General features: G+C 35.0%; 1 protein-coding gene across 2 annotated transcripts; it reads left to right on the plus strand.

Annotated features, from left to right (window-relative positions):
• The first annotated feature begins 1,360 nt into the window (after positions 1–1,360).
• LOC132843965 (immunoglobulin-like and fibronectin type III domain-containing protein 1) lies at positions 1,361–17,629 on the plus strand. Of its 2 annotated transcripts, XM_060867110.1 has the most exons (24): positions 1,361–1,480; positions 2,927–2,992; positions 4,929–5,051; positions 6,697–6,836; positions 7,879–7,978; positions 8,151–8,174; positions 9,655–9,700; positions 9,845–10,034; positions 10,199–10,312; positions 10,422–10,590; positions 10,744–11,016; positions 11,129–11,635; positions 11,738–11,862; positions 13,231–13,372; positions 13,470–13,763; positions 13,861–14,157; positions 14,384–14,563; positions 14,721–14,849; positions 14,977–15,285; positions 15,378–15,463; positions 15,617–15,809; positions 16,013–16,306; positions 16,662–16,988; positions 17,107–17,629. In XM_060867110.1, the coding sequence occupies exons 2-24, from the start codon at positions 2,980–2,982 to the stop codon at positions 17,109–17,111; spliced, it is 4,080 nt and encodes a 1,359-aa protein (XP_060723093.1). In that variant the 5' UTR covers positions 1,361–1,480; positions 2,927–2,979; the 3' UTR covers positions 17,112–17,629. The 2 variants fall into 2 exon arrangements, with proteins under 2 accessions (XP_060723093.1, XP_060723094.1); XM_060867111.1 differs by lacking the exon at positions 8,151–8,174.
• The last annotated feature ends 8,686 nt before the right edge of the window (positions 17,630–26,315 follow it).

Below are 26,315 nucleotides of genomic sequence, written 5' to 3' on the forward strand. Positions count from 1 at the left end.
AGTTCATCCCAAAGTTGTTCAGTGGGGTTAAGGACAGTGCTCTTGGCAATCCATGAGCTTGGCTATACATTTTTATTATAGTATAGTATGGTGTGAGTATGTATAGCATAAACATGATTTAAATATCATGTTTATGCTATACATACTCACACCATACTATAATATATATATATATATATATATATATATATATATATATATATATATATATATATATATATATATATATATATGTAATTATATATATATATATATATATATATATATATATATATGTAATTATAATCACTGTACAGCTGTTATTAGCATGCTGACATTCAATTAAACAATTTACAAATGTTGCATTTTACTAGAATAGTTTTTTATTCCACTGCCCATTATTTCTCGTTATACTTACAGTATATACAAAGGATGCAGAAGTTTTAAGGGAAAGCTGTCAGGGAAACACCTGCTGATGTGAAATATAAGCCTGTTACAGGAGAAATGGAAAAACAGCCCATACCTGTTATTGTACAAAGTGAGATTTGCTATCATATCAATATTAGACATTCCTGTCCATACAGTTATTCTTTTTAAGTGTCTTATATCCTGGATGTCCCCGGCTGTGAGTGGTTACGGTGTTGTTTTAGATGTCCTTTAGTTGTATAATAAACAGGAACTATGATCGATCATATTACATGACGTTATTAATCTGTAAATGGTACATCTTATCCAGTGCAGTTGGAATCACAACAGTCAGAAACTGGATACAGCATGTGAATACATGACACAGAGATGAGGTTATAGACCCCCTAATACTGCATTAAAGACCTGTGAAGATTTTCTTTTGAGATTAGTCTGAGCTTCAGTTACTCTTGAGTGGATGGCAAACTCCTACACTACCACGCTTGTGTATGCTTGCTCAGAATTCTGCAATTTCTATTCTATAATAATAATAAAATAGACAGTGAACAAGAACATTAACACATATCAAATACAAATCAACTCTATTTTATATTGTAAATTCTCAGCTTCATGAAGGAGCTTCACCCTGGTGGATTTTCTGAATGTTTCCAAAGAAGCTTTTTCCTCTAACTTCTCCAGAATGAAGATAAAGCATGAGTACTTGAAAATACATTTAGATTTGAAGAAGTAAATTTATACACTGGCATTAGCTTCACTCTTTAAATATATATTGAACTGAGTATGTCCAAATTTTTATTCAGTAGTGTGTATAATTTCAACAGGACAGAATGTGACCATGTTGGAATAAGGCAAAAATCTTTCATTCTTTATCATAAAATATTAACAGACCATGTGCAGGACCGCCTTCTTAATGTAAGCCTCGCCCAAATAAAAGCCGTTAACACCCGTGACAGCTGACTGACTTAGCTACCTATGGGGTTGCTCATTCAGTCTACCAATATTTACTGCTTTAAAAGGAGCAATTCGTTTAGGATAAAAAATCCAGGTGTGAAAACTGTGCTACAAGGATTATAAGGTAAGCCCTACCATTTGCAATCTACAATTAGGTATCTATCATATATCGCAAATGACCTAGTCACGTTTTCTGAACAAAGGTTTCACATATTTACCTTCAAAATGCATCATAAAATGGGCTGTTATGGAGAAATGAAAGAGAATACATCATGCATTTAAAAAGGAATCAGGACAGGAAACCTACAACAGGAGGAACGTTATACCTGCAGCAAAGAAGAAACAATAGAGTCAGGGTACTGATGTGTTTAAAGCAAAACTAAGTCCATTCCTAAATAAGTCTTTAGAAGTCTTTTTTCTAGTCAGACTAGAGTGCAGATATCCAGTGCATGTAGAGATCACCCTTAACATCACATTATTTTTCGATGTTTCCTGTGTGTTAACTTGTGATCATGCTGTTCTTTCAAGAACTGAAATGCATGTTGTTAGATCTCATGAATGAAACCACTGCATGTTCATTGGTTAAATAAGGACCTCTGTTCCCTGCCATCCTCACACAAGCTTCTTTGGTACTGAAAATACCACTAGATTTGTAATTGTTAGAATCCAACATTATGTATAAATGAAAATATTATTTCATGGAGCAAATATTGGGAAATTATTTGATGCTGACTTTGTAAATATGACAGGATATTAGTTATTATTAAGGTATATTTTGCTGATCTTTGCATGATTTTGCTTGTGTTTATTCAGTTACTAGAATAATTTTAGTTATTTATTTATTTATTTATTTATTGCTTCTTTAGCAGAGCTGTTATGGCTGCCAGCATATCTCTCATAGTTTATTAGGTATGTGACCTATCAAAAGCAGAGCCTAAATAGCTGCTGATGCATCGAGAAGGATCTCATAACTGTAGAATGCCAGTAAAAGCTACATCATCAGCTTCATATTACTACACATGCAGTGTCAATAATATCAAAATCTTAATATATCTTTATTGGCTAATAATGGAGGTCACAGGCTTTTCTTAAAGTAGGTAGGTGCTGTCACACCTATCTTGACATAATATTTATCACTGAAGCTTTAAAAAAAAATTAGAAAAGTTTTTTTTTTTTATTAAAGGAAATGTAAGTACTGAAAATATAACAGTATGATGACAGCATGATTAGCGCATGATTAATAAAAGCATTTCAACATCAGATTCCCGCAGGAGAAAGATGGCCTGGTTTTATTATGTGAATAGGAGAGGATAGATTACCATGTCCATATTGGTTAAATAAGGATCTCTGTTCTCTGCCATCCTCACACAAGCCTCTTTGGTGCTGATGATACCGCTGAATTTGTAATTGTTAGAATTCAACATTATGTAAAAATGCAAATATTATTTCATATTAGGAAACAAATCCATTTTAATGCTGATTGTAATAAATGTGTAAATATGACAGGATATTAGTTATTATTATGGCATATTTTGATGATTGAATTACCTTTTTTTTTTTTTATTTCCAGAGCCAAGCCACCTTTTTAAACTGTGTAATAAAAAGCACAAAGGCATTTTAGAAATGTCTGCAACAGGTATGTATATATTTTTTACAGTTTTGTTTTGCAGAACAAAAATAAACTGCTAGTGTTTAAATATAATGTATAATTTATATGAAATAAATAAACAGTAGTCTCTCATCAAAATATGATTTCATTGCATACAGTAAAATTATTTTTAAAAATAATTATTCTAATCAACTAATTTGAATTATATAGAGAGAAATAATTGGCATATTAAAAACTTGAGATTGAATGAGCAGTTTTATTCCAAAGTTTTGAAAATATGTGAGATAATTATGTTGCCTGAAGTGTATTCGTTCATGTGAACCAATATACACATTTGAATTGAGCAAATTTAAAATTTAAAATTTAAATGTAAAAAAAATCTAGACATCTCTGAAATTATATGAACAGGTTACAATACATAAAATCTGGCCTTAAATTAGTCAGATATCAACAAAAATAAATCCTCTGTTTTTTGACTTATAATCCACTATTTGTACTTCAAGTAGATGAGATTATATATGTTTAAGCATGTTAATTTTGAGAACCTATTTATATTGTCTTTCATATTATTTTGTTTTGTTTGAATTATATGCTTTTACACATTTATTCTATGGTATAATTTCTGCCTACTTGCTGAGATGTTGCTTTTACTTGCAATAATGTTTGTATGCTTGTCATATAATTTCATTAGACGTTTTGATCTCAGTTATTTTCATGCTGTGGCATGGATGTTGGTGCCAGACAGAATATTTCAGTATTTCTATATATCTATGGCTAATTCCAGCATGATTTTGCACGTCACAAAGAAAAGTTGTCTGAACCTGGATTCATGGACATGACAATGAATTTAGTCTTCTTTAGTGGTCTTCTCAGTCACTAGACCGGAATCCAGTAGAATACGCTTGGCATGTGGTAGAACAGAAGATTCCCAGCAAAAGGTTGCCAACAAGGACTCAACACAATGTTTTCAGCATCTTGTGGAATCCATGCCATGAAGGCTATTACCATGTATTACTGCAATGTTCCAAATAAAGTGCTCAGTGGTGTGCACGTATGAGCCTTGTTTGGCCAATTCTGGATTGAATTAGTGGAAACACTGCAAGTAGCACCTGAACATCATTGATGGAACTCAGTACGGCTGGATTGACCTGTTACTCTGTGTCAAGCATAGGCTATTTCAAATAGGCCCCAGATTTATTAGCTCATGGAATAGATCCCTGAACTCAGGAGGTTGTTTAGGATCGATTTACAATACCAAACCACTGCCAAATACCAAAATGGTAGCACAGGCAAGGGTCAAAACACAATTGGATACAAAATCAGAGGATGACCCAAAGTGTCTGGTACACAGATAGAGGTCTAAACTGTTTTGACAAGCAATGTTTCATGTTTCTTTTTGTTTATTAGTTCCAATTACGCATCACATCAAGTTTCCTAGAACAGATCAAACATTACTGGATGATTTAGTGTCAAATCTTTCCATTGCAATCAAACCATTGTAGATTTTGTTTGGAATGGTACTGAGACGACTTACTTCAATTTACAATTTACTGCCCTCTTGTGGCTGACAGTTACAAATTACACACGCACACACACGCGCGCACACACACACACACACACACACACACACACACACACACATATATATATATATATATATATATATATATATATATATATATATATATATATATATATATATATATATATGATTGATCCACTGTAGCAATTTACTGCCCTCTTGTGGCTGACAGTTACAAATTACACACACACACACACACACACACACACACACACACACACACACACACACACACACACATATATATATATATATATATATATATATATATATATATATATATATATATATATATATGACAAATTCCTATTAAATAATTAATTACTTTTCTAAATAAATGAAAAGATGTTTCTTCTTAAAGTTCTTTTGTGATATTAACAGTGGCAATCAGGAAAAGTTCAAGAATACCTGGTGTTATTATCACACAGTATGTAGAAGAAATACCACCTGGAAAAAGTACCCCAGACTTCACCAGAAAACCCATGGCTGTAAACATTATGGAAGGTATTCAAACAACTTAATATTTCATATTTTACATTTTTTTCACAACTTTACTATGCAGATTAAAAATCTACCTATATACATGCAGTACTGTGCAAGTGTTTTATGCAGGCGTGAAGAAAATCTTACCTCTTCAGAGTAAGAATGCCTTCAAAAATATATATATTTTATTTAGTTATTATTTATTTACAATGTGCAAAGTGAACGAACAGAAGAAATATCTAAATCAAATCAATATTATGACTACCCTTTAGCTTTAAACAAGCATCAATTCTTACACTTGCACAATTGAACAAAGTCAGTGATTTTGAAGGTGTATGATTAACCGATTATACCACGCAGGTTCTAATCATCAATTTCATACGTAGCTTGAAACTCTTTCATTAACTGAAACAGAATCAGCTGTGTAGGAGCTTAAAACTTCTACTAAGGTGAGGTTGTGGAAGACAGTTTCATGTCATAGGTCATACACCATGGCAAGACTGTGTACAAGACACAAGGTAGTTATATTGCATCAGTAAGGTACAGTATCACTCAAGTTATTTTGAAGAAACACTGGAAGCGGGCAACGTTGAGGACCATAAATGCAAGGAATGCCAAGGAAATTTAATGCAGCAGTTGAAAGACAGATCATGTTTACTTCCCTTTGACGCTGGAAGGTGCCCAGCAGTGCCATCAGCAAACTAGCAGAAACCAGTGGGACCCAGGTAAACCCATCTACTGTCTGGAAAAGTCTGGCCAGAAGTGGCCTTCATGGAAGAATTGCATCCAAAAAAACCATACCTCCGAAGTAAAAACAAGGATAAGGAGCTCAACTGGGTTGAAGAAAAATGGCAGCAGTGATCTGGACTGATGAGACATAATTTTAAATATTTGGCTATATCAGGAGGCAGGTTGTTTGCCAAAGAGCTGGGGAGCGGTACAATAATGAGTGTCTACGAGCAACAGTGACGCATAGTGTATGTTCCTTGCAAGTTTGGGGCAGTTCTTCAAATGGTGTTGCAGATTTGGTCAGAATTAATAGTGTCCTCAATGCTGAAAAATAAAGGGAGATATTTATTCACCATGCAGTACCATCAGGAAGGTGTCTAATTGCCCTGAGATTCTGTATCCATACAAAAACCCCAAACATACAGCTATGTCATAAAGAACTATCTTTAACGCAAAGAAGAACAGAGTCCTGGAAGAGATGGTTTGGCCCTCACAGAGCCAAGATCATAAAGTCTGTCTGGGATTACATGAGACAAGGATTACAAGAGACAAGGATTTGAGGCAGTCTGTGGTTAGGATGCCAAAATACAAGTGTTCCTAGAAGAATTGATGTGTTTTGCAGGCAATGGTTAGTCACACCAAACATTGATTTGATTTGTATTTCACTTCTGTTCATTCACTTTGCATTTTGTGTATTGATGAAAAATAAACTATAAACAGTTCTATTTTTTCACAACTGCCTATGAGGAAGGGGCTAAAGCCCTGATTTGCTGCTTAAAATGTATTTTAAGGCAAACAAATAAAGGTTTTTAATATATAAAAAAAATATTGTATAATTTTGTATAAAAAATAAGTGTATAATCTTAATATCTCCAATGTCACAAGTCCAACCTTTTTTTTATCAGAGCACTACTATGATCTAACTTCCTGATTGCAGGTAAATCAGCTACTTTCAGAGCAGTGGTAAAAGGAGAGCCAGCACCCACCATCCAATGGACACGTAACAAAGGAGATATCTCTGATCCAGCGAAATATAATACAAGATATGATGAAAAGACTGGAGAGTACATATTACAGGTAAAATGTTAATCATTCATGCATTTAAGTACGACTTTACCTTGATCAGGGTCGTGGGGAACCAGGAGCCTATCCTGAGAACACTGAAGCAATACACCCTTAATGGGATTTCTGTCCATTGCAGGGCACCATGCACACACATTCCCACCATTTAGCGTAACCACCTACCAAACAAACATGTTTTTAGAAGATAAGAAAACCTACAGAAAGTCCACAGGGGCACATGTGAAACTCTGCATTAACAGTAACCAGAGCTCAACATTGAACTGGGTATCCTGGAACCTAGATCTTTGAGACAGTAAAGCTACTCATTGTACCATCATGCCAACTATTTAAATGTCAGTTCCAGTTAATTTAGTTTGTCAGACTAGGCTAATTATCACTTACTCTTTTCACTTTCAGTAAATGATTTATCCTTGTCAGGGTCATTGTGGATCCAGAGCCTTTTCTATGAACACTGGGGGTGAGGCAGTAATACTTTCTGGATAGGACACAGTTCAATTACTGGGGTGCAGTGCAAGACTGCAAAGCAAACAATCAGCATATTTTTTATATACCTCAGTACAATTATAATTATAGTTAACATTATCTTTAAAGATATTCAGAAACTAAACATTATTTTACACATCATTGTAAGTCTATTTAATATTTTAACCCAAGTCAAAATCTTTAGCAACCCAAAAGTGCTGTTTTTGTGAATTACAGTGAACAGAGTTCACAATTCTTAAGACAAAAGATGACATGAAATCACTTGCAGAAGTAATACTGAGGTGAAATATCATACTGCTTAAGCTAATAATCATTCATACCATCCAGCCCCAGGTGCTGTTTGTTTTTGTTTTTTTTTGGTAGATACGAGACAATTAGATTTCATTATTCATTAGATTTCTCTTATAATACTGAATATTTCTAACATATCTAAGTCTTAACATTGAGAGATGGCTGTGAACATTAAAAAACTTCTTTTACGTGAACCTAAATTCTGCAAAATATATTCTTACTCACTGTATAATCAAATATTCTGTTTATGTTTGTGTTATAGATATTAAATGTAACAGCTGACCAAGCAGACATATACAAATGTTTTGCTACAAACCCATTTGGTAAAGCTGTTTGTACAGCTACGCTTAAGGTTATTGAAGGTAAGACAAAATTTATGTCCATAGATAAAATACTACCACTTCTACTACTGTTACTACTACAACTAATAATAATAATAATAATAATAATAATAATAATAATAATAATAATAATAATAATAATAATAATAAAAATTCCTTGTACCCCAGCTTCATTGTAATCATTCTTTTTCAGCTGGATTCAGGAGAAATAGGCCAGGTATGTTTAAGAATCCCAGAGTAAATCTGATGTTTATAAGTACACAGCTCAGTTTATTTCTCTCTCTTAAAGTTAACAGACAAAAGAACTGCAGTGTAGTGAAGTCTCTCAAAATATTCCAAATGGTAGTTGACTAGGTTTAGGTCATCAAGCTAAAATGTTACAGCATGAAAAGAGAACACACAATAGATTATTTCAATAGATGTGTCATTTCAGGTAGTTCTTTAGTCTTTGTTTGATGACAGACATTGTTCAGACTGCCAGGGAAGGTTCATTCCACTTCCTGTATGCCAAGACAGAAGAGAGTCCAGTCCAGTCCAGTCCAGTCCAGTCAAGTCAAGCCATGCTAGAACCTTGAAACTGATAAGTTCTAAGTATGTGGGCACTGGTCCAATTTCCAAGTGTTTTGAATCTGATATGGGCAGCAACAAAAAGCAAGTAGAAAGAAAGAAAACAATGAGGTGGTGTAAGAGAATTTGAAGAGTTCACTGAATTAGATAGAGCTTATAGCCAGATCTGTCAGAAGTGAGTTGCACACAAGAGTTTAAACTCGAGATGATAAGAATATGAACAAGCACCTGAGTGGCCTCCATGGAAAGAAATGTCTGGATCTTCCTGATGACCAACTGAGAAAGAAGGATAGTTGGTTGTTGAGAACTCCCCCAAGGTTGTGTGTAGTGCCAGATGGTGTGATCAGCTGAATCATGTAAATACCATGTAAATGTTTAACTAACATAAGGTGAGTAATAACATGAACTAATTGACTGATCAACATATTAAATAGAACTATAAACAAATTAAAAATTCTGATGTGTGGATCTTCTATCAAGACAAATAATTTAATTGTTTCCTAATTGCTGTTTTATATGAGGAATAAAACAATTTAGGATGTGCTGATATCAATAATCAATTGTAAGCCAAATCACACTTACTGTACCTCTCATTGATTATTTTCCTATAACGGCAAACCTCATTATTCTATTCTTTATACTACTGTGTGTGTACAACATTTAACATATACCGTTATCCAGTACAATTTACAGAATTAGTCATCAACATCAAAGAAAAATTATAACCTCTCATTTACATTCTTATACTAGTATAAATAGACCTTACATGGTCAATTGAGATAAATTAAATAGTTAAGGGGTTCAATTTGTAGATTAAATAGAATTCAAATGTTATTTTTGTTTAGGTAAGCAAAACCATGTGCATATATCTTAAATACACTCAAGTTAAACATTCCAATCTAAATATGACAAAAGTTTACATATGTTTAGCCTGCCAAATCCGCAATGATAATCTTTCAAAACACAATCTGTTTGGGTGCAGTATTTGTGCTTTAACTGAAATTTAATTTAAAGATAATGGTAATAGGATTCAGACTAGAAATTAGATGGATAGTTTGATGAGTCAGACATCTATTTTTATTTATTTATTTATTTATTTATTTATTTATTTATTCATTCATTTATTTCAGGGCAAAATGAACCTGAAGACTTCAGAAAAATGCTGAAGAAAACTGTGTAAAGTATTACAACCAAATAATCTGGGAATCTACTTTTGTTTTTGTTTGTTTCACATGATCTATTTTTACAGTTAATATGTATGGATAGCAAATCTCTTTCACAATATTGCTGTGATGTTCTACTTTGTCACTTTTTGCATAGAGTTGTGAAAAAAGCTAAACCAAAACCAATGAAAGAGGGAGAGGTTGACCCAAAGTTTTGGGAGGTGTTATTAAGTGCTCAGAAGAAAGATTATGAGCGCATTTGTCGTGAGTTTGGGATAACTGATTTCCGATGGATGTTGAAGAGACTCGCCGAAATGAAGAAGGAGAGAGAGGAAGAACAGGGGAAGGTATCAGAACCTTAAGACTGCTGCAGTCAAAGATTAATTTAAAGTGTTTAACCAGGCCACTGAATTTTCACCAAATGTTCTTGATTTTCCATTGACCACGATTTTGTTTTTAGATGCAATGAACACATACTGTGCCTTACAGTATTGTTCTTTATTTTACACAGTATGTGGAAACAGTTGGAAATATGAAACCAATAGAGATTAAACCAAATGGAAGAGCTGAATTTGAACTTGACATGAAGCTCAAGAATCCCAAAAGCAACATTTATCTCTACAAGGTGAGAACCAACAATTTCAGAAACACAGTGATATTTTGTGTAGTAGAGACATATAAAATCACTCTGCTTAGGTGTGCTGTATCTAATTCAATTTCTTTATTCTTTGCAGAATGGTGATGCAATTGAATATGGCGATGGCACGGATAATTCCTTCAAACACAATCTGAAAAAAGTTGGTGATAAATATTATTTTAGCATTAATAACGTGTGCCCAGACGATGCAGGCCTGTATCAAGTGGATGTTGAAGATGCAAACATGTTTTCAACTGAATTGAAGAGTAAGACTAAATTTAATCACTGTGTTAAAAATGTTAACAAGCAACATCAACTGCATAGTTAGTGTTGTTTTAGAAATCTGTAGAGCAAAGAGCTGATCTAGAGTTTGGACTAAAGCAGCATAGCCAACCTCCTTCATTAATTTCTTTCCTCAGTTCCTGATGTTGAAATTGATAGCATTCTGAAGGATGTCACGGTGGTCAAAGGGAAAGATGCTACATTTGAGTGTGTATTATCTGGTCCTGCGTCAAAAATTACTTGGTGTGCCAATGATGCATCCATTGAGCCAGGGGATAAATACAACATAACAGTCTCAGAAGACATGCTTACTCACAAACTAGTAGTAAAGAACTGTGGAGCAGAGGACAATGGTACCATCACAGTTATTGCTGGGGTCAAGTTATCCAAAGCAGCTCTGACTGTAAAAGGTGGGTTGTTGTTTGTTTCTTTAATATGCTTATAGGTATAAATTAAATAAGTAACAAAATTATTCTATAAAAGTAACAAACTTCACCATTTACTGTGCCTTTTCTCATGTAGATGATCCAAATGCCCTCCAGAAAGGCCAGAGAGGTACAGATAATGCTGAAAAGTTGAATAAAGAGCAGGCCAGGAAGCTGCAGGGCACAACAAACAAAACAGCTAAGGGAGCTGGTAGTGGTGGATACAGCCTTGGGGATGGGATTGGAAAAGATGGAATCATGGGAGATGGAAATAGGCAGGAGGGAAAGGGAAAAGGTGAATTAGGAAAAGATGGGTTGGGAGAAAAAGGACTACTCGGAGATGGTTCAGGCAAAGATAGATCAGGAAAAGATGGCCTATCTGGAGTTGGATCAAAAAAAGATAGATCGGGAAAAGATGGACTGTTAGATGATAGATCAGGAAAAGATGGAGCCGAAAAAGATGGACTATTGGGTGATGGGTCAGGAAAAGATGGTTTTGAAGTAACTGGAGCTGGTGGAGACATGACAAATGGAGATGAAACTGGAGATTCTAAGCATAAAAAGAACCTTGGAGCTGGTCAGTTGGTTTCTGACACTAACAAAGGTATATACTGTATGCTAAACTCTAGTTTTAATAAACAAAAATGAATTGTGCATAACATAGCAGTAATCTGAAAACTAGTATCTCCACTGTTCTTGTCTACAGAACCTGAAGTCCGCTTTGTTAGTGGATTGTCTGATACTGCTGCCAATCTTGGAGAGACTGCAGAATTATCTTGCACACTCAGCAGTAAGGACTGTATTGGAATTTGGTACAAAGATGGTCAAAAGGTGAACCCTTCTTAATTTACCACTTATCCTACCTGAATAAGGATATCCCTGGAATTCAGGGGCACAAGAACACGGAAACCCTAGACAAAGTGCCAACCTGTCATAGGGCACGATCTCTTACACACAAACACTATGCCAAGCTTACAATTCATGTTTTTGCATTGTTTTTGGACCTGGGGTGGAAAACCCTCAAAGCACAGGGAGAACATAAACTCCATGCAAACAGAGACAGGAATCAAACTCCCAGACCAGGAGTTGTGAGGCAAACAAGATAACCACTAAGCAACAATGCCCCTAAATTTTTTTTTAATGTAGATAAACTTTAAAGACATAACAATATATGAACATAATGTAAATATGTAGCGCACCTATTGTTGTTGCACTTGTGTACACTCTATATCCTACCTATCATTATTTGTAAGGAGTTCCTGCAGTGTTAAAAACATTGCATACTGTATCTATCTTCTAAGAGTACAATACAAGCTTTCCTTACTCACGCAATTGCTGTGTAATAGCAGCAGTTGCATGAGGCATTGAAATGTGGTGTGCAAAACAAGTGTATATATTGTCGCTGTCGGGCGGAAACCTTGTATGTCCAAATTTGGTCAATTTCATATTTTTTCACATATCGATGCTATTGGTCAGTCCCCACGTGGGTCTGTTATTTTTACAAGTTATTAACCAATCTAAAGTCTTGAAAATAGCTTGAGGGCAAATCTCATAACTCCATTGGACACTTCAACTGTTCACCTCTTCCTCACTCCGCGGGAGAGCTTCGCGGCATATTTCTCCTTAATAAGAGTCGCAACGAATCAACACGTCTTCTGAGGTAATGTAATCAAAACACTGGGCTCAAAGAAAAAAAATCTTGACCCCCGCTAGTTCTGGTGCTCGTCTGAGGACAGGAATTTAGCGCAAGACAATCCACTGCAACACGGACTAAACCCTGTGCATTGCAGATAAGGTACAGCGTTTTTTTCATTTCCTGAAAAATAATGGTTTTGGAGATATGAGGATTCCGTCCGACAGCGACGTTATGTTTACAGGAAACCCCTTTGTTCAGACACCTCTATGTTTGCACTTTGTAATGTATAATACAATGTACTGTCTTTTGTCATTCATTGTTTGCAATAGGTTACACATGTTGCATTTTATGTGGATAAAACAAATTAGTCCTTAGGTCGGTGTTGTTTTATGAAGCTCTATGTTGTTTTATGTAGCACCATGATCCTAGAGAAATGCTGTTTCATTTCACTATGTAGCCATGTTTATATGGTTGAACTGACAATAAAAGCCTCTTGACTTGACTTGACTAATGTACAACAGAAATCTTTAGCATCTTCTATTCTTTTTTGTTTTGTGGATCAGTTGGAATCTATGAACGGGATTACTGTTTCCAAAGAAGGGGCCATTCACAAACTAATACTGAAGAATTGTCAGGAGGGTAATGCAGGGGTGTATAGATTTGAAGCAGAAGGAAGGAAATCAGAGGCCATGTTAACTATTAAAGGTAAAAACAACAAACTGATTTCATAATTTGATTATCACATAACCAGCCATGCATCTTATAGTAATGAACTTCTTCCATTCTCTCCATTCATATTTAGAGCCAACAAAAATTGATGCAGATGCCCTGGGTAAGTTCTCAGAAGCTGTTGTTGTAAGAGCTGGTGAAAATGCAGTTTTCAAGCTTCCATTCTCAGGAAAGGAACCAATCAGAGTGCAGTGGTTCAAAGATGAAGAGGAGATTTTGAAAGGCCCTGGTGTCAGGATTGAGAGTTCCTCAACCCAAAGCCAGCTTCTTCTTAATAAATGTCAGCGTAAAGACACTGGAGAAGTGAAAATCAAACTTAAGAATGAATTTGCCACCACTGAGGCTAGAACTAAGCTCATTGTACTTGGTATGTTGTCTGTTACCCTTCTGCTTTGTAGAAAGTGATTAAAACAACTAAAAAGTAACAAGAGCTTTTTATGATCTTTACATTTCTTCTTTTCTAGACAAACCAAGTCCACCACAAGGACCTGTAGATGTGGTTGAAAGTTCACTGTCTGCTATTGAATTTAAATGGAGGCCTCCAAAAGATGATGGGGGCTGTCCTGTGACCAATTACATCCTAGAGCGCCAGCAGGTGGGACGTAACACCTGGACTAAAATTGGAGAAATCTCTGCACAACCTGCATACAGAGATACAGATATTGACCGTGGCAGGAAGTACTGCTACAGAATAAGTGCCAAAAATTCAGAAGGCATTAGTGATATCATTGTAACCGATGACATAGCAGCTGGCACACTGGGTACATTTTTAATATAGAGTTTTATGTTATATGAACCTTATGAATGTTAACCAAACTAAGAGTTTGTGTTCCTCAGCTAGTTGAGGTATTTCTTTATTAAGAATACTTTGTGTGTTTTTTGTTTAAAAAACTAAAATTCCCTGAGCTGCAGAAAATATAAGTGTGTTCTCGACATCTCATGTTGCTGCTTAGATGAAATTTATTGAGCTTAGCTCTGTTTTTTCAGCTTTCCCTGGACAGCCTGCTTCTCCAAAGGTGGTCAGTGCATTCAAGGACTGTATTAATCTATCATGGCTCATGCCAACAAACACCAGTGGGGGAAGTATTATAGGCTACAATCTGGAGAAACGCAAAAAAGGCAGTAATGTCTGGAGTCAAGTGAATCCTCTAAATGAGCCAATTAGAGGTGTTTTTGTAAATTCCATGTCAAAATCTTATGCATAATTTGCTTGTTTTTATGTGCAATTAGTTGTTTGAATCTTTCATAATGATTCAGATGTTTTCCAGATGTAAATTGCATCACAAATGCTTACATATTTGTATAATTTTTATTTTTTTTTCAGAGAAAAAATATGCAGTGACGGATGTGATGGAAGGAGCCGAGTATGAATTCAGAGTGGTTGCAATTAACACATGTGGTCCTGGAGAACCAAGTGCCCCCTCTGATAGTGTGTTTGCAAGAGACCCTCAAAGTAAGATTAAACAACAACAGAGTTTGTTAGATTTTTTTAGGTTTCCTGGCTAGTAACCTTAGACTTTCCAATCTAACTTTTTGATATTTTTTGTATACTTCTCATTATATTACTTTTCTCACCACAGAGCCTCCTGGAAAGATTAAAGATCTCAAGGTAACTGACTCAAGCTATAACACTTTGTGCCTGGCTTGGTCTAAACCAAATGTGGTGAAAGGAATGGAAGATGAAGTAAAAGGGTACTTTGTAGAAATCAGACCTACAGACCAAATTGAGTGGAGCCGCTGCAATACAAATGCTATTGTCCAGACCTATTTTACTATAACAGGTTTAAAGCCCTTAGCCATGTACTGGGTCAGAGTGATTGCAACCAATGAAGGAGGAGAGGGAGAGCCACAAGGATTTGACAACTACGTCACTGCCATGCCTCCACCTGGTAGGTGTGAATGCCGTTCAACTTTTAGTTGTTCCTTTAGAAACTCTGCCTTAATATGACATTTTCAGTAACGTTCAATTTGGTTTTTACAGTAAAACCAAAATTTACGGACCGCAAGATGAAAAATTTTATGGTTGTGAAAGCTGGAAACACAGTCCGAGTCACCATATGTTTTGAGGTAAACATAAAACCTCTAGAGTTCAACTGTAGCTTGAAACCCCATTTTAATAATACATTTTGGTCTTAAAACAGTTACTTACAACATTTAGATAAAAATAGTTGTATTATTGAATACTATTATTCAAGTTTGCTATTAATATTTTACTTACAGGCCTCTCCTTTACCAGACATCACTTGGCTAAAAGATAATGTGCCTGTGGCTAAACATGTGACAATTACTAATTCTGAGAAGGTTTCCCAGCTGCTCATTCCAACTTCCAGTCGATCAGACAGTGGCATCTACACTATCCTTGTCAAAAATATGGTTGGCCAGGAAACGTTCAGTGTAGATGTTAGAGTCACTGGTAATGTAAATCTATCATCATAAATCATACATTTATGTTGCTACTTTGTACTTTGCCAAATGTTATTTAAAATTTTAGCCTCTGTTGAAAAAAATTCTATTGGTACTCTGTAAACTGAATGTGTAAATTCTCCTGGTGTCACTTGCAAAGATTTGTCCTTGAAGGTTTTCAATAATTATACTGTATAGCTTAAATGATTTCAGATGAACCCAAACCTCCGGGCGAAGTGCAACTTGAGCAGAATGTTGAGGGAACATTAACTCTTGCCTGGACTCCATCTCCTGATGAGAAACGAGATGACCGTCTGCACTATATGGTGATGAAACGAGACTCTGTTAAACGGACCTGGTGGACGGTAGCAGATCACCTGTTCAACCACAGATCTACCATGGTTATTATGCAGGGGAGAGAGTATAAATTCCGTGTATATGCTAAAAATGATATGGGGCTGTCTGAGCCATCTGAGTCTCCAACATGGGGAGCTGTTAAAAAGAAAGGTTTGGATATACATAGGTTTTTCTAAATATTTTTCACACACAGTCTTTTGTCTGTACAATATGGATGATATCATAAAACCAGTACTATTATACCTGATTCATAACATTTCAACCCATTCACAAACCAATCACTACAATAATTCGTAAATAACAATAAGTATAAATAAATATAAATACTGTACATTTTTTGCATCCTATTTAAAATCATTAATTGTTTTTCAAACCAGTCATTTAACTAATTGAAGAGTTCTACCATCAATACCAGAAGAACAATTCAAAAACCAAGGACAGATTAATTTTGGGCCTTTTCACATAATCAGAACCATGTATTGAATGCTGTTTTCCTTTTCTCAAGGTAAATTCATAGTAAACCATCCAGAACCAAAGAACTTGAACTTCCAGTCAGCTCCCAAATTCACAGTGCCTCTGAAACTGCACATAGCACCAAAGGGTTATGAGTGCTACATGAGTTGTGCTGTGAGTGGTACACCAACCCCCTATGTCACCTGGTATCATAACAATGTTAGTCTCAACACAAATACCAATTACTACATCTCCAACACATGTGGAGTCTGCTCCCTGCTCATTCTGATGGTGGGCCCTAAAGACACAGGAGAGTACAAAGTTGTGGCAGAGAACCATCTGGGCCAGGCTGAGACTTCTACCAATCTCACAGTCAGAGGTACAGTATAAAGATATTGACAACAAAGTTTCTGTTATTGAATATTGTTTTAAAAGAGGCTGAGTAGTAAGAAGTGATCAAACTATTTAATATTTGCTTTTACTTTTTTGACTGCCAGAATAAAAAAAAAAAAGCCAAAACATCTTCTGCAACATGAACCCTGAGGCTAGAGCCCCTGGATCAAAGCAAGCTGTACTCATTAGTAGTGGTGGCATGGCCCTTTCTACTGAGAAAAATTCTTTTGTGAAAATTCTGAATAAATTGTGTGCATGTTTATTGGAATATTCAACAGGATCAACATAAAGCCAAATTAATATAACCTTAATTCATCTACTAATTTTAATTTGAATAGAATGTGAAGACTTATTTTCTGGAATGCCAATGTATTTCTTGTTTGCTTTTTTTTATTTAGAACCAAAACTATTAAAAATATCTATAAGCTGACCTGAAGAGGATATGATTATTGGCTTTCCATTAAAGTTTTTTGCATGATTCAGTATATTTAGTCTTCTGCAAAATATTTTCCTCTGTAAAAAAATTAATGAAACACTGAATTACATAAAGCAAATACTCATATGTATTGATTTAAAGGATATTTAAGGTTAATATGTGTTTCTCTACAGAGTACTGACAGAACAACACTATTAAGAGACACTGTTGAAAATGTTGAAACATACAAATTGTGACAAAGGGATGACATGGCTTGATATTTTATGAAATAAAGTGCCTATAAAAAGTCTACACACACTTTTCAAGTTTTTGTGACATAAAAAATAAACCAAAGATGAATCATGTCAGACCTTTATTTTGAGACATTCAACAAAATACTTGGCAAACTGGCAATTAGTGTAAAGGTGCCAAAAGAATGGTTGCTTTATTCCACTTGAAAAGGTATTTCTGTTTCACATGAAATTATTTGGGGAAGAAAATGCTCGGTCTGCACCCACAGCAGGCTATACTGACTGGAAAAATACAACTGCCACAGAAAGGCCACTGTTGCTTTTCTTATGTTCTGTGCTGATGCTGGACATTTGACATTGAACAGAGATTATAAAGAGGGTGCATTTCTCTGGATTGTGGAAAAAACATTAAAATCACAGGCAGAGCATTTACACACACAAACACACACACACACACACACACACACACACACACACACACACACACACAGGGCAGAAGTAAGAATCAAACTGGAAACACACAGGTGATAGATAAACGTCTGTACCACTAAGCCACCATGACACACACTCCACCCCCCACCAGACACACAATGGAGTTAAATATTGTTTACCACGGCCGGTTCCAACTAGTTATATTAGGGTGAGCTGGTACTGTATTAGGTGAGCATATATAGTGGCCCTGACTCCTAATCCAGTTGTCCTCATGACCAATATTTACAAAATTCCACAGAGCCCTAACGTTCACACACACAAACCTATCTACACTAAGCATGCTCTTGACATAAAAGCATTTTTTTTTCCAAGCTGTGTTTTACCCACCAGAATACAGTCGATGATTTATTCTGTTGATTCTGCAAATGACTGTAGCTGGATGCATGCTTCTGTAAGAAAAATGACCGCTTTTGGATAATTAGCTAATATTGGCTGGAATGGCTCGTTGTTCCAAATCGTTAACCACCTGAGCTGCGACTAAAACAGTCGAGATATGGGTCTGCATTGGGTCACCTGTTAAGAACTGGGAAGGATCGGTGATTGTGGAGGGAGGCTGGGACTCAGAAAAGACATTTTCCAAGCTGAAAACACAGCTTAGTCAAGCCTTTTGTGAATAGTTTTACTTTCTTAGTTAAAGATTGTGAACAAGATTAAGTTGAGCAATCAGCAGAGACAGAGCTGCTCCTAGAAACACACACAACATGGACAACCAGTCAACCTGAGATATTATTGATAGTCAAACTGAGATGATCATCTTCATTGGGAAATATGATTACAACTGTCAGAATGTGTGACTCAAATTAACATTAGATACAAAGTTCCTGCTCTTTACCTCACTGTTCCTCAGCTGTAATTATTAAAAAATTATTAAAAAAAATAAATTTTAAAATATTAAAACACTGGATTTAGACTTGGTCTCGGTTAACGGGCTACACCGTTGTACACAATAAAACTATTAAAACTGTGAGCACTTTCTTTACCTCAGCTGTGTGCCAATTAAGGCGTCTTAACTGTATAAATTTAAAGCATCCCATGTCAATGATGCTTCATGACTGTAAATTTGTAGCAGTTTTTAGGTGTAAAATACAAATTGATCACTGTAGTCTATAGTACTGAAGATGAAGGATTAATTTCCCATTTTGTCGCCATCTACTGGCCAAATAGCGCTAATCCAACACAATACAATCTGGAAATAAAACTACTCAATGATGAGCTTTAAAACAAATCCAGGATAAAAGATATAATCAGAGGTGGGAGTAAGTCACACATGTGCAAGTCACAAGTAAGTCTCAAGTCTTAACCTTCAAGTCTCAAGCAAGTCCGAGTCATTTTTTGTGAGAGTCAAGTCAAGTCAAGTCAAGTCACTGCTTTATGTCAAGCAAGTCAAGTCAAGTCATAGCTTGAGTCAAGCAAGTCACTGGCAAGTCATACAGATGTTTGATAATTTAACTAAATGTATATATTAAACAAAGTTAAATCTACAGTATTTATGTACTATGAGAGTTTTATTTGCAACAAAAAATGATTATATGCATTTATTTTTAAAATTTGTCCACATACAGGTGAGTTGTAAATACAATAAAAATCTAAAAATGAATAAAAATCAAAACTACAAAGCCTAAGATGTAAATGTAACTGAAATAAGGCCAACATAAAAGCATGAAAAGTTTCAATATGCCTCAAACATGGCAGAAGACCATGGAAAAGTATATTTATAAAAAAAAGTACAATGGTTTCTATGGAACCAAATGGCATTTTTGAACAGGCATTCCCTTTTAATGGGACATGAACACATCCTTAAATTAGATCCTTCCTTTGTTACAACAGAATAACAACAACAACCAATCACGTCAATCAAAAAGTTATTGAATCCCACAAACCTTGAAGTGAATTAACTATTAGAGAGAGAGAGAGAGAGAGAGAGAGAGAGAGAGAGAGAGAGAGAGAGAGAGAGAGAGAGAGAGATGATTGGAGTGAGTGTAATTTAGTAATATTAAAGGGATAGTTCACCTAAAAATTTAAATTCTGTCATCATTTTCTCGCCCTCATTATGTTACAAACCTGTATAAATTTCTTTGTTTTGATGAACACACATGTAGATATTTTAAGGTATGTTTGTAACCAAACCATTCATGAGCCCCATTCACTTCCATAGTGGGAAAAAAGAATACTATGTTTGTGAATGGGGCTCATGAATGGTTTGGATAAAAAAAAAATTTTTATTTTTGGGTGAACTATCCCTTTAAATTGAATGTGTGTGCGTGTGCATGCGAGACAAGAATATGGCTCTGCTTGCAACTCCGAAGTTTTTTATTTTTATATTTATATTTATGTTTTTTATATATATATATATGCATCCCCATAAACGATCCATACGCTTTTCACTCAAAGCCTAACACTGAAGACCAATTATAAGAGCTATTGCAAAAAAGCTGATATTTCCACATAAACAGTGAATAAACCATTTACACTACATTGCGCTTTCAAAAAAATTTATTTGATAGAACTTTGTCATTCAATTGTGAGCGATGTGGTCGCATTCTGCTGTTCTTCTCTTCTCATCTTGCACAAAATCCCGGTACCCGAACTTAATTATTTTGGGTGTAGCGCCTTCCATGTTTCGTCACGACTGTCAAGGTTTATTAGTTAGTGCGCGCGCTCCCTCTGCTTGCCTGCTGCGTCACGTGGTTAGATTACGCTCTTGCGTGCGTTTAAAAACATTTAAAAACAAAATAGACGGGGGGCCAAGATGGCAGCGGTGTGAATGGTCACGTTTTAGAGTCGTCTACGTAGTTTGAGGAGTTTGAAGCTAACAAACTTAAATTTGAATATGTAAAGTTCCAACTTAGAAAATATATGCTTTTTCGATATTTTTCTGGCAATACTTGCACTTTTTGACGTGATATTATGGGCAAAAAAAGGAAAAATCAGTCCATTCATGAAAGCGCTATACTAGCTGGACACCTTATGGAAGAATGCTGCATGGAGTCGGTCGACATGGAGAATATTAATATTAATATTGAGACAGAAATCGGTGCCAATGATGAGGTTCTTGCGAGGCCTCTTTGCTCTACTCCATCCAAGAAACTTGTGAGTTCAAAAGGCATGAACGAAGTTTCCTTATCTACATTACTTGACGCGATTCAGAAGCTAACTGCTAAAGTGGATGAAACACACAACAAGGTGATCTCCATTGATAAAACAGTTGCCGTTTCTTGCGGAAAACTCGACAAACTATCTGAAAAAGTCTCCCATATGAGTGAAGAGGTCAAGATGCACGCTGTCAAGATCGTTCAACTTGAAAAGGAGATTAAGGAATTGCGAGTTGAGAATGTAAGTCTGAAAGAAAGCTTCGATGAAATGCAACGGTACTCACGTAGATGGAATCTCAAGCTACAGGGGGTCCCAGAGCGCGACGGAGAAGATGCGAGAGGAGTGACACTCGACGCCCTAAAGAAGATGGTCCCTAGTATCCAGAACAAGTTGGATGATGTAGTTGATGTTGTACACCGCCTGGGGCTAAGGAGATCCGACGGAGCACCTCGTAACATCATCATGCGTTTTACCATGCGTACCTACAGAGACATGGTATGGAGGGCTGCGAAAGACTCGCGCTATCTAAAAGAAAACAAGCTTCGGATTAAGGAGGCGCTGATCAAACAAGATGTTGAGGCTAGAGCCAAATTATGGCCATTGGTTAAGAAGGCTCGTGAGGAGGGGAAGAAGGTTTCGTGGAAGGGTCCCCATGCTTTTGTCGCTGGAAAAAAACTCGAACTTTGCCCTTGAGATGGACAACGTATTGTTCTATATTCGCAGATTACCTTCATGGCGCAACTTATTTTGAATTTAACTGTGTGTGTGAATTGTGCGTGAACAGTTTTTCACGTTTTGATGTCTGCCCCTGTGTTCTCTTCACGAGTTGCTCTTGATCAGTCTTTCATTTACAAATAACCTTCAAAGAGTGTTCCTTTTGAACGTTTCATTTGTGCTCGGACAATTTCTTATTTTATTTTATAATAATATCTTATTTACAGTCTTCATGGAGCATCTGAAGTCGAACTTGGCTCCTGAACTGTGCATTGACAAACATTCTCTAAATACAGACCGATTTATGGGGCAACGTGAAAGTTTTATACTTTGTTATGGTTCCTTTATCACAATAAGTGATGCTCTCTCATACAGTTGCACTTTTGCCTAAGTTATAGGGTATGTGTTAGCTTCAACTACCTCTTTGTCAACGCAGTTTTACAGCGGTAAGTTTTAAAACCTCTTGTGTTCTTAGTCAAGTTACTCTTTACTGTTTTTTTTTTCTCTCTCTCTTTTTTCTTTTTTCTTTCTCTTATGCAAGACTTGGAGTTTAACTCTTTGAGTATTTTATCGTTGAACACTCGTGGCTTGAGAGATCTCACTAAAAGAAAAGCCTTATTCTTATACTGTAGAAGAATGAATGCTGACTTAATACTGTTACAAGAAACTCATTCCTGTGAGGGTGATGTTCGCTTTTGGAAATCACAGTGGGGTGACAAGGCCTACTTTAGTCACGGATCTAACCACTCCGCAGGGGTTCTCACTTTGATTAACAAATTTAAAGGAGATATTGTTGAATCGTTGATTTCTATGGAAGGAAGATGGGTTATTCTGGTCACTAAACTTGATAATGCTACTTTTATAATATGTAATATATATGGCCACAACTTAAAATCTGCCAACAAGTCTCTTATTTTCTTATTACAGAGAAATATCGAAGCCTTGAAAAATAAATATCAACAAGCTTTTATTATTATTGCTGGAGATTTTAATGATGTATTAGATAATTCAGTTGACACATTTCCTCCTAAGATGAGCCTCACTAATAATATTATCTGTAATCTGTGTGATTATTTTCATATTGCAGATGCATGGCGCTATTATCACCCTGATGTAACTGAATATACTTGGAGTAATAATTTGTTGTCTTCTAAATCTAGAATAGACTTTTTTTTTATTTCTCAACAGTTACTGCAATATGTGTTTGATGTCAGTCACCAATATGCTCCATTTTCTGACCACTTAGTAATTAAGCTGATTTTGCAGACTAAACGCAGGGAGAGTACTGTATGTGGTTACTGGAAATTGAATAATAATCTGCTAAAAGATAAAAATTTTAATGATCGAATCAAGGGATTAGTTAATGGAATTTTTTCAAATAATGAATTTGAGTCTCATGGTGCTAAATGGGAATATTTTAAATATAAAGCAAGATTACTAGCAATAAATAGTAATCTAAAACCTTAAAAGTGGTTAATGCTGATAGAGAAGCGGACTTGCTAATTAAAATAATTACCTTAATCAAAAAAGAGAATCTCTCTGTTACAGAAATTAGTCAGTTAAAAACTTTGCAATTGGAATTAGACAATATATATTTAGAAATAGTTAAGGGTGCCTTCGTTAGATCTAGAGCGAGATGGATTGAGGAAGGAGAAAAGAATACGAGTTTCTTCTTCTCACTTGAGAAAAGGGATTTTAAAAGGAAAAGCATCTCTGCATTAAAAATTAACAATTCAGTTTCTAAAAACCCTGAAGAAATTGAGAAATTTGTTACTAATTTTTATAGGAACCTGTACTCCCCTGATTTACAGGCAAACCAAAGTATGTCATACCTACAACAGATTATACCTATACCTATATACCTCAAATAAGTGATGAATTTAAATTGTCATGTGAGGCTACTGTTTCCTTAAATGAAATAAGAGATGCAATGAAATCAATGAAAAAGGGGAAATCGCCTGGCTCCGATGGCCTTACTTTAGAATTCTTCATACAGTTCTGGGAGATTTTAGAACAACCTTTCTTCTTAATGCTTCAAGAATGTATAAAAAATGGTACAATGACTCCTACTATGAAACAAGGGGTGATATCTCTCATTCCCAAACCAGATAAAGATGTAACTATAATTGATAACTGGCGCCCTATCACTCTTCTTAATTTTGACTATAAATTAATTGCATCCATATTTGCCAAGAGATTAAAACAGCACTTACATTATATCATTAATGAAACACAGACTGGATTTATGAAAGGTCGTCATATTAGTTGTAATACTCGACTTGTTCTGGATCTTATTGATTACAGAGATGAAATCAAGTCTGATGCAATTATCTTATTCCTCGATTTTTATAAGGCCTTCGATACTGTAAAGCACCAATTCCTTATAGACTCTTTAGGGGCTTTTGGATTTCCTTCTAAACTCATAAATATTGTTCAAATGCTGTACAAAGAAATAGATAGTTGTATAATTTTAAATTCACGTACATCACCAAGGTTTCCTGTCCTTCGCGGAATACGTCAAGGTTGTCCTTTGAGCCCCTTTTTATTTTTATTTGTTGTTGAAACATTATCCATAGATATTTTGCACAATAATAACTTTGCTGGCCTTAATATCTTTAACAGAGAGATTCAAATCTCACAGTTAGCAGATGATACTACTCTATTTTTGAAGGATAAAGAGCAAGTTTCTCCAGTTTTAACTACAATCAATGCCTTCTCTAATGCTTCTGGGCTCAAACTTAATTTATCTAAGTGTGAAATTATTTGCTTATTTGACACTGTGGAAACTGAAATTGAAAATATACCAATTAAAAATGAAGTGAAATATTTGGGAATTCATATAACAAAAAATTTAATTAGTAGACAATCTCTGAATTTTTCTCAACGGTTATTGAAAACAAAATATATTTTTAATAATTGGCTCCAAAGAGATTTATCAATTTTAGGCAGAGTTTTCTTATCCAAAACAGAAGGATTATTCAGGTTTGTGTACCCTTCCCTGTCTTTAGCTGTAGATAATCACACCTCCAAAAATATAGATAAGATTTTTCTTGATTTCATTTGGAGCAATAAGTCACACAAGTTGAAGAAATATGTTTTAGCAAACAAAAGGAATGATGGGGTCTCGAAGTCCTGCATTTTGATGATACTAACAATACATTTAAAATTAATTGGTTAAAAAGATGTTTGCTTGGGTCAGATTCTTTGTGGTATTTTATTCCTAATAATATATTTAAGAGGGTAGGTGGCCTTTCTTTTTTGATGAAATGCAATTACTCCACTGGTAAATTACCTATTAAACTGGCTAGATTTCATCAACAAGCCTTGTTATCCTGGAAACTGGCTTACAACCACAACATTTCACCCCACAAGACCATCTTATGGAATAATTTGGATATTAAAATTAGAAAAAGATCAATCTTTTTTGATAAATGGTTTAATAAAAACATAATTTTTGTTGCTGATCTATTCAACTCTAATGGTGATTTATTATATTATGAAAGCTTTCTGAATATCCATCCTTGTCCCGTTCCATTTAAAGAATTTAACTCTGTTATAAAGGCAATTCCTGATGGATTAATATGTCTAATGAAAGCTTCCCTTACCCATGAGTCATGCACAAAACAACTTTCACAGTTATTTTTGGGAGGTGTCTCGCTTTTAAGTAAAGATTGTAATAATAAATGTATTCGTCAACTTTTTCAATCTCGAAACTCAATTTCTCCAAAAGGGAAATTTTTTTGGAGTTCTAAAATAGATAACATTAAATGGAGGAAAACATGGTTATTACCATATAAATACTGCATACCGAATAAAGTGAAAGAAGTGCACTTCAAAATTTTGCATAATATATACCCTTGTAATGCATTTTTGTCTAAATCTGTTGTTTTTCTAAAGTTAACGTGAATGGTGTTTTTCACATTAAGGATATTGTTTGCTTTTTTGAAAACCAAAACAAATCTTTAGAGTCAACTGTTAACTTTCTTATCCTCGTGGCAAAGATCTATTTTCACAAACAAAGATTTCTTAAGAAAATACCTACTTTTATAGAGTTCTTATGTGTAGTAGAACATTTAATTAAATCACTGAGAGTAATTAATAACAAAAAATGTATTTCTTTTTTGAAGAGATATGATGAGATATTTCTTGTAACGTGATTAATACTTGTTTTGATGTGTTTATTTTTCTTTTTTTATTATTTTTTTATTTATTTTTATTTTTATTTATTTTTTTTAGAACCCTCTTTTCTTTACTTGTTCTATTTCTGCCTTTTTTCTATCTATTCTCATACAGCTGGTCAGTTAAGGTTGGATGTGTTGATGATACATTTTGTGTAATGTATACATAG

This window comes from Tachysurus vachellii, chromosome 4 (assembly GCF_030014155.1).
Source record: "Tachysurus vachellii isolate PV-2020 chromosome 4, HZAU_Pvac_v1, whole genome shotgun sequence".
Taxonomy (NCBI): Eukaryota; Metazoa; Chordata; class Actinopteri; order Siluriformes; family Bagridae; genus Tachysurus; species Tachysurus vachellii.

Bases quoted from the DNA above. Each gene is read 5' to 3' on its own strand.
- LOC132843965 (XM_060867110.1), top strand. The intron at 13,373-13,469 runs GTAAAAACAACA...ATTCATATTTAG, and splicing joins GGCCATGTTAACTATTAAAG to AGCCAACAAAAATTGATGCA. The intron at 13,764-13,860 runs GTATGTTGTCTG...CTTCTTTTCTAG, and splicing joins AACTAAGCTCATTGTACTTG to ACAAACCAAGTCCACCACAA.